This window comes from Camelina sativa, chromosome 8, assembly GCF_000633955.1.
Source record: "Camelina sativa cultivar DH55 chromosome 8, Cs, whole genome shotgun sequence".
In the NCBI taxonomy this organism is placed as follows: domain Eukaryota; kingdom Viridiplantae; phylum Streptophyta; class Magnoliopsida; order Brassicales; family Brassicaceae; genus Camelina; species Camelina sativa.
Window position 1 is genome coordinate 1,822,094 of NC_025692.1, and position 9,015 is coordinate 1,831,108.

At 36.8% G+C, this 9,015-nt stretch overlaps 2 protein-coding genes across 2 annotated transcripts in view; one reads left to right on the plus strand and one right to left on the minus strand.

Moving 5' to 3' along the window:
* On the minus strand, nt 881-6,123 carry LOC104705609. The gene is made up of 18 exons (XM_010421639.2): nt 5,815-6,123; nt 5,425-5,634; nt 4,926-5,021; nt 4,499-4,551; nt 4,260-4,356; nt 4,089-4,162; nt 3,860-3,971; nt 3,663-3,773; nt 3,402-3,478; nt 3,004-3,070; nt 2,805-2,870; nt 2,474-2,581; nt 2,260-2,390; nt 2,105-2,171; nt 1,964-2,031; nt 1,745-1,838; nt 1,541-1,611; nt 881-1,463 (listed from the first exon to the last, which is right to left on the minus strand). The coding sequence occupies exons 1-18, from the start codon at nt 5,962-5,964 to the stop codon at nt 1,100-1,102; spliced, it is 2,016 nt and encodes a 671-aa protein (XP_010419941.1). The 5' UTR covers nt 5,965-6,123; the 3' UTR covers nt 881-1,099.
* LOC104705611 (mRNA-decapping enzyme subunit 2-like) overlaps nt 6,850-9,015 on the plus strand; it is a 7,179-nt gene continuing 5,013 nt past the window's right edge. The window contains exons 1-5 of the mRNA XM_010421640.2: nt 6,850-7,269; nt 7,389-7,540; nt 7,728-7,855; nt 7,972-8,067; nt 8,801-8,953. Coding sequence (XP_010419942.1) covers nt 7,184-7,269; nt 7,389-7,540; nt 7,728-7,855; nt 7,972-8,067; nt 8,801-8,953 — 615 coding nt within the window. The 5' untranslated portion in view covers nt 6,850-7,183. The remainder of the gene's footprint in view (nt 7,270-7,388; nt 7,541-7,727; nt 7,856-7,971; nt 8,068-8,800; nt 8,954-9,015) is intronic.

Genomic DNA, 9,015 nt, shown 5'->3' on the forward strand with positions numbered 1-9,015 from the left:
GCGAAGGAATTCAGATCTAAGCCACTTAGGCCTTAAGTTGAAGCCCTATACAAATACCACAGAACCGAAGCCACACAAGCCTAATGTTCCAGCAATTAGAGTCGCTGTACTGAAATCGAAGGGTTAGGAGAGTAGATCTGAAAATCGCCGCTCAATCGCCTCTTGTACGGAAACCCTAAAAATCGCCTCCATTCCTTTTCTTCTTTGCACTACGGATTCAAGGAGACCACGCCAGACGACCTCTTCTTAGCTCGTCGTATCTGATCACTCGAGATTACACCACTCGATTTCAGTAACAAAGGCGACCATGAGAGACTTCACTAAACAAATTCTGAGTCTTTTTGTTTTGTTTTGTTTTTTTCCTATTTTAAAAAACCTTGAAGGCTTAGAAATTTTTTGATGAAGAGAAATGAAACGCTCCTAGAGACTGTTAATGGATTTAATCTTAAAAATGTTGTTTATATGGCAATGACTTTAACTTTAGAAAATATAATCTAGTTAAAATTTTTGGCATTACATATATCATAAATATTTAAAAAGCGTGAGAAAAGGACCTTACATTTGCTTTCACCCACTGACCCACACGAGCTTTTTGATACCTACCATTTTCTCAAGTCTGCCAAAAGACAATTGGAGAACTGATATATCCGCTCCATACCTCTAAGAGGCATATCAAGACAAGCTTTGATTATAATCCGTCTTTGATGGTCCCATAGTACAAATTTAGATTCCCATATAGAAGGAAAACGTTAGAACGACATGCAGAAAACAACAAGGAATGGATTCTCTTGAGAGACGATTCATTGAGAGTAAGACATTGCAAATTCCGTAGCGAGGCTAGCAAGGCAGTTCAGGTCCATTTGACATGCCGAGTCAGAAGTTTCAAAAAGGACACAGTTTTAATTACGTTTGGTTTTTTATTTGTTCCATGTAAACATGCAACACAGTCAACAGGCAGTTACCATAAAATTACCATACAGATTAGCGAATGAACTTTGGAGTTACGCGGCAAAAGAAAAAAGGTACGAGAAAAAACATTTCAGTGTATGTGGTGGACATGCGTGTGATGATCATATTATTCGAGTCGCTGGACTACTTACTACTGCAGCTCTTTCTCGAGTTCATCAAATTCCCATCCATCAACCTCATCTGCAGAGTAATCACGTGCCACCTTACCAAATTCAGATTCAAGCTCCGCTAGTTCAGCTTCAGGGTTAAATTCCTGACTGGAACCGGCAGTAGTTTTTGGTGCCTCAGGCGGTTTGCTCAACTCTGACGTTTGGGACAGAGTAGATTCAGTTGGAGCATCCATGCCACTGCTGGGCTCGGGAGATTTGGGTGATGAAGCACTGCTTTTAGGTGATGGAATCTCTATCTCTAACATTGGCCTCGCTATGGATTCAAATTGCTGCCTCATTTTCTCCATGTCATCAAATAGCTCTTTCACACGCCGGTCCTCCTTTCTGGAATCATGTAGGATTTCAAAAGGGTTTCAAAACTTAGGATTGCTAAAAGATCGAAGAGTTATGTTTCCACTCACTTTTCCAGTTTGCTCTGGAGAACCTGGAATTGCTCTTTCATGTTGTCGACAATGCTGAAGGTGGTAATGATCTGATAAAACCAAATCAGTGACAAGGAAGAGCAACCGAACAAAGAGAAAAATATAGCACAACCATGCAGAGTCGAATTTGGTCCCAGTCATTGGGTCTGAATGTAAAACGACCTACTAAGCAGCAATTCTTACCTTGGTCTCATAGTCTATATACTCCTGCTCCAGAATTTTCCTCGGGTTTGAAACCTGATTGTCCCCCTGATCGGCATTTGGCGGTTTCTCCGACCTGTCACCACCACCACATGCGAAACTGTCACCACTACCGCTAGGTACAGTCACACTCCAACTAGTGTTATTAATCAGACATCAAGCAATGTAATGGAGCAATTCAATTCAACAAGAGGAAATTACCCAGGACCCAAATTCTTCAGATTTTCCACATAATTTTCTATACGACTGATTAAAGGTGCCACCTCCTTCTGCACAATATGAATTTTTTTTTGTGTTAGTTCTTTCATATATCAATTAACTAGATCAAAGTACAGAGGTTACCTTGTACACAGAAAGTGTATTAAAGGCAACATCTGAGAAATAATCCTCATGCTTCTCCAATTCGTCCCTAAGACATGCATTCAATAGATTAATTATTGTGGTCGTGCAGCAAAGCAAGATGTATTGAGAGAAGCAGCTGAGAGTAGATAGAATACAAAGTCTGTTTATCCTTCGTTTCGGTATATGAGCATTGAAGAAGCCATGTATCCTCAAGAAAATTAATCCACGTCTTAATAACTTCTGCTTCTTTCTTACAAGCTACAACTGATTTAGACAGGTCATCGTCCTACATGCAGAATCAACATACGCAAATGATTTCACGTTGATATTGTTAAGCATAAGAGCTACTCATCTATAAGAATATGCGACCTTTGTTTTCAGGTGAGCGATTATCTGATTGTTGGCTTCACCAAATTGATCCCTCTCCTCTGTTGCATTACGAAACCGCGCTTGAGCAGCAGCTAATGATATATTTACCTACATGGAGAATATTCATTGATATACCTTCCCTACCACAATAATCATACCTAAATACATAGAATCAAATAAAATATTTATATTTCAATTCAACAGCATGATGAGCTTACATTCATACAATTAAGTCCAGTGGAAAAGAAAAAAACTTCGTCTGTTTTAAGCGTGTGTTTGTAAACCTCCAGAATAAAACAAGAAACCAATTTAATAGAGAAGATTCAGTTACCCTCTTCAGTTCGGCTTCCAGCTCATCTCTTTGTTTCTCAAGTTGTTCAATTTCTGCACCCAATTCCTGTACATAATAAATCATAGCAAAGAACCTTAATACTGGGAGCTGATGAACATGCCAAAGAATGCTGCAACTATTAGTGTTTGTTTTGCAGTCAATAATCAAAAGAAGAAATTAAAAAGCGGGAGACAAAGACCTTTTCCTTTTCACCGGTTTCATTTGCTTTCACCACACGAGCTTTTAGTGCCTCCTCTTTCTGAAGTCTGCGAAAAGAGAAAATGGACAATTGGTATCCATATATGGTATTTTTACTTCCACAGACTAATCATTCGCTCAATAGCACTAAGTGGTAACAAGACAAGCTTTGATGAGGCTCAGCATTGTTGATATATAGTTAATCAGAAAATAAATGAGGAATAAATTGCACTTTGTCTCCGCTGTATTTGCTGAACATGCATATAGTAAACAAAGAGTACGAGACTTAAAACCTATTCTTCTGGTCTGGTGAATTTACCATGTCAGATCAAAATTAAACCACAAAAAAAGTCTTAATGGCAGGAAAAAAAACTAACTGGAGTCGATAAGAAGTCTTACCTGTTCTCTGATATTCGCTTTTCGGCTTTGGAAGTTGAATTTGCTAAAGATTCTAATAACACCTTGAGCTTGTCGACCTGGTTCCAAGAAAAAAATATCTTTATTTTCGATAATAAACATTCTCCTTCAGAAGTCAAGAAATGATATGCTCTCATTGAATACATTTAACATTCCCTATCAGCACAAACAAGTAGAAGAAGATGATAACTACGATACCAATCAACTTATATAATTTGAGACTAATAAAATTTACAGACTTACTTTCTGAGCATGTATATCTAGAGAATCACCGTTGCTTAGTTGTCTCTTTCTAACTAGAAGACCTTCTAGGCTGGAGCAAAGACGAATCTTCGCAAGTGTTTCTTTAAAAGCCTGCAAAATGAGAAGTCTATATAATGGAACTACCTAAATGAGCTAAGGGAGAAAAAAAGGGTTTGGAAATAATGCTGTACTCTCACCTCTATTGTTAAAGGTGCCTCTTTAAGTTCCTTATCTTCATTCTGCTCTGGAATTTGAGAGGCATTTATCTTTTCGAGTTTTTTTCTCAGATCAGAAGCTTCAGCATCAATTCTGAAAACATGAATTCAATTAAAATTGATGCAAGATGAACAAATGCCCTATGAATCATTCATTCATTCATGAAGAGAAACGAGAGCAAAAAAGCACATCAATATCTTCATTTCTCACCTCAGCAATTCAGCATTAATCTTCAAACCTGTGATGGCATTTTGGGCAAACTGAAGCAATTCGTCCTGCTTAACCTGTCCAAGAGCAGCCCAAGCAACATAGAAGAAAACACAAGTTAGGAGGAATCCAAACACCCATAAATTAAATAATGCTTAATGATCAAGCGGTTACCAACACTTCATCCTTGTAACTCGAAAATACTGTAGCAAGATCCTGCATACTGCTAACTATAGCATCATGAACTTCCTTTCCGCCATTCAGACAAAGCCTGAAAACAATGTTAAGATCTATGAATAATCGCATTAGGTATGAAATAGCAATAAACTGTGTCGGTTTTTCCAAGAAAAAGTCTAAGACTCCTTTTGGAAGCCAAATTTTGGCAATGCAATTTGGAATACCAGCCGACTCACCCAAACATATCCAGGAGTAGAGTAATCTCTTCGTCATGTGGTGGTTCAATAATCTGTAATAGAACAGTCAAACCTTTAACCCCCATAGACGGTACATATTTTCACATATACAATAATATAAGTATAGTACTATGTGCAAAACATTCCGAGAAAGAAGATAAATGACAGGTTCTCAGAACATACAAGAGACTACTTAAGCTGGTTTTTGTTCCTTACTTTCTTTTTGCCAAGCTATACACTTTCTTTACATTTCATTATCTCGAATTAAAACTGTGAAATCTAATCAATGATGCTGCATCTCTCAGGTTCCTACAAGTCCACCCTTACGTATATAAACGAATGGAAATTTTAGAGAAAGGGTGGGTACTGATTGTTATTACTTAACAGATAGCCACCAAAAGATAACGTTTAAGCTGCGAAAGATTACCATGGACAGAACGATGCCCTCCAGAGCTTGACTTTGCAGAAAAACATCACGGAAATTTAGTGGCTCACCACCTATATCTGGGTCGTAATACAAAACCTACACATGGAAAGGGATCTTCTGAATTGGCAAAAGGGTGATAAATACAACATATGAAATTAAAAGAAGAATAGTAATTAGTAACTCACTGATAATCAAACCTTTTTAACAGAAAAAGTTACCCTATATTACTAAGGATAGCAAATATATCTACTATTCTACTTAAAGCAATATTCTTGAAATTCTAAAATGCAGGATGATATGATGACATCTTCATAAACGGCATCCTCTTTTCTCTTTTACAAAAAACAGGTCAGGAACATGTAAGATTCTTAACCCAGCACCACTAAAGATCATAACCATCTCTACTTAACTAGTATCCTTAATATTTAGGAAGCGGGAGAACTGTGGACTTCTTTGCAAACATCTTCCTATCGTCTGAAAGGAATACAAAAAAAACTACCCATTCACGTCTCTTTGCTTCATCAGAAGCAAGTGGTTCCTCTGAGCTCATCTGTTTATCCTTTACAGAACTTTGAGTAGCTCTATCAATCTCCTTGAGAACATTTAACCATCTAGTAATCAGCAATGCCCTTTCATGACCTCTATATGAGACTGCAGCTTCTTCTAATCTCTGAATCGTCTGACTAACACTCTTGAAGGCCCCAACACCCTGTAAAAGTTTGCAATCAGAAATATTCATACTAGTCTTTAAGTAATGCAACTGTAACAACTGCACTATAATAAGTTCATAAATAGGGTGAAAATGACAAAATCAAAACTAGAATCTAGAGGTATTAGACCTAAATACCAATTAGAAGGGGGAATAAGCAAAAGGGAATGAGAAATTTACAATGCGATCTTGGAAGAGTTTGGCTCCTTCAGCGACGGCTTGGCCAGCCTGCTGGACGACGGAGTCGGCATAGTTCTTGACGGTTCGGGTGATGTTTTTGCGGTTTCCGACCTCCACCGCCTTATTGACGGCCGTTCGCAGCCACGACATGTTCTATTGTTCGATCTTCTCTGGTGGGTGGGTGTATACTACGGCGAATAAATCCTCCTCCAGGAACGAATAGTACCAACAATTTTTGTGAATTACTGAAAATGAGACAACTCTCTCTCTCTCTCTCGGCCACGGTCAAAGTTTTTACTCGGTGAGAACTTTTGACGTTTTTGCACTTGCAGGCGATTTAAAATATTATTACTTCTCTGGAAAATGTGAATTAATTGGGGAAATTAGATGATTGGAAATTTATGTATTTTATTAAAATTAAATGCGAAATTTTATCTAAGTAAATAACTTCTTACAAATAATTAGTTCAATTTCTAAGCAACTAAGTAATTGTTAGAAATAATTTGTTCAACTTCAAAGCAAATAAGTTTACCTAGATAAAATTTCGCAAAAAAAAAAAAAAAAAATCATAATATATAGTTGTTAAAATTGAACATAGATGATTGAATTTTTTATATTTTGTTAAAATTAAATGTGAAATTTCATCAAGATAGGAATAAAAAAAAGGTTAATACAATTAATTTCCTTGCATTTACAAGAACACTGAACTTTTCGATTTCTTTGAAGACAAATGAATTTTTAAGGAAAAAATTAGATAATTAGAAATATATGTATTTTATTAAAATTAAATGTGAAATTTTATTTTGGTATATTTTGGTAAAAAGTAAAAAAAAAAATAGTTTGTTCAATTTCAAAGCAAATACGTAATTGTTTTCTTTGGCAAAAAATCAAATTAAAAAAAATTGAACATAGATGATTGAATTTATGTATTTATGATTTTTTTAAGAAAAAAATGACAATAAAAATAATAAAAATGCGACCCAATTGGAAACATGGGTCGGATCTCGGATATATTTTGATCCACCACCCTTGTTAGAGTAATAGACACACGGCAGCAGCGCACTTTACTTCCATCAGCTATAATAAAGGGCCGAAGAGGGGCCCACCTTTTCAAGATACACACAATCATCAATCGTCGCTCTCTCAGATTCTCTTCTCCGGAGCGATCAGATTCACCGACGAGACCATCCACCACCTCCTCCGATTCAAACCAAAAGCTTATATACCTACCTACCCCCTACAGTATATATATATATAGATATAGAGAGAGATAGAGATAGAGAGAGCTCCTCCTCTCATCCAGTATTAGGGTTTTAATAAAGGCACGAAGAATTCACTCACCACTAGAAGACGGAAAAAAAAAAAAAAAATGTCGGGTCTCCATCGATCATCAAGTTCATCGAAGAACATCGGTAATTGCCTCCCTTCCAAGGAACTTCTCGATGATCTTTGCAGGTAATCTTATCAAATCAATCTAGTGTTTCTTTTTTTTCCTTCTCTTTTCAATTGTTTGGGCTCGGAATTGAATTGGGTAACTGTGATGCTTTGTGAATGAAATTTTTTTTGGTTTTCAGTCGATTCGTTTTGAACGTCCCTGAAGAAGATCAACAGTCTTTCGAGAGAATTCTGTTTCTGGTGGAGTATGCTTATTGGTACTATGAAGATAATGCTGTAGAGAATGATCCTAAGCTCAAGTCCTTGTCTTTGAAAGAGTTTACTTCTCTCTGTATCCTTTCTGGAAATTTCGTTTGCCTTTCTCCTCTCACTGTTACATTTCTTATCCTCTCACTGTTAGTACAATGCTCGTTTATGATCTCATTTGCCTAATCAGATGCTGCCACATAGCCTTGACTTCTTTCTGTATTATCTATTGTTCTCTTCTGGATCTTTTTTTTTCCCTTGACTTGGCTTAGTATTCAACAGCTGTGATGTGTTGAGACCTTATGTTACTCATATTGATGACATTTTCAAAGACTTTACTTCTTACAAGTGTCGAGTTCCCGTCACTGGAGCTATTATCCTCGATGAGACATATGAACGGGTTAGACCCCTTTGGGGTGATACTTATGTTTCCAGATACTTTTTTCTAATTACATTTTTTTTGGTATGCTTACCTTTTTCTTTTCTTTTCTTTTTGGTATCTTTTTTTACCTGCAGTGCTTGTTGGTTAAAGGATGGAAAGGATCGAGCTGGAGCTTTCCCCGCGGGAAGAAGAGCAAGGATGAAGAAGACCATGCTTGTGCCATTCGTGAGGTTAGTATCCATTCTGTTGTATTCCTGTCTCTTGTTTGGTTCATTTATTCTGCACTTTTGTAGCAATACTGATAGCTCCAACAACCGCCACTCATTGATCATAAGTGTATATTAATAAAAAAAGAAAATACTACTATGTAATTTAAGGAAGACCGCTTATGGGGTAAGATTGACCTCTTTTAGTGGATGCATTGGTTATATTTTATTGGTTGTTGACATATGAGATGTGTCAACGTAGTGTGTCAGAGTGCATGAATTTTTTAATTGTAGATGACAGAGGTGAAATAATAGCAAAGATAACCTCTCTTATATCTTCTGCTCTGGACAACTGGGTATCTTATTCTCATGCTAGTTTAAAAGTTTCGTTATAGCACATACTCCCTAGGTACTGGAAATAGATTTTCCTACGTGAGCTATAATTGAGGAAAGAATTATTCTTAGTTCACCAGTAGACAGGATATATTGCAAACGAGAATAGTGCTGCAGTCAATGTCAACTATATAGGCTTTGTGTATCTTTTTACTATCTCATTGGTATAGAAATGATCAAAGCTCAAATGGTTTACTTGTATTTCTATAGTGCTATCCTCCCGGTGCAGTTAGCATTTCACATGCTGTATGTTTGCTGCTGATTCTTTGTATAGACCTGGATCATGGGTTAATAGTGAATAATTGAATATTTTGTCAAACTTGTTTTGGCTGTCTGTCTTATGTACTGTTCTTCCATATCACAGGTCTTAGAGGAAACTGGATTTGATGTCTCAAAGCTACTCAAGAAAGAAGAATATATAGAGTTTGTATTCAGGCAGCAAAGAGTACGACTATACATAGTTGCTGGGGTGACAGAGGATACACTTTTTGCACCACAAACAAAGAAGGAAATCAGTGTGTGTATCTAACAATTGACCTTGTGAGTGTGATCTTGTCTGCGTCTGTATGAGTCTCTGAT

Excerpts from the sequence above, each read along its gene's own strand:
- LOC104705609 (XM_010421639.2), bottom strand. The coding sequence starts at position 5,964 with ATGTCGTGGCTGCGAACGGCCGTCAATAAGGCGGTGGAGGTCGGAAAC. Across the intron at positions 4,357-4,498 it reads CTACTCCTGGATATGTTTGG|GCTTTGTCTGAATGGCGGAA; the intron begins GTGAGTCGGCTG and ends CATTGTTTTCAG. Across the intron at positions 2,582-2,804 it reads TGGAAGCCGAACTGAAGAGG|GTAAATATATCATTAGCTGC; the intron begins GTAACTGAATCT and ends TTCTCCATGTAG.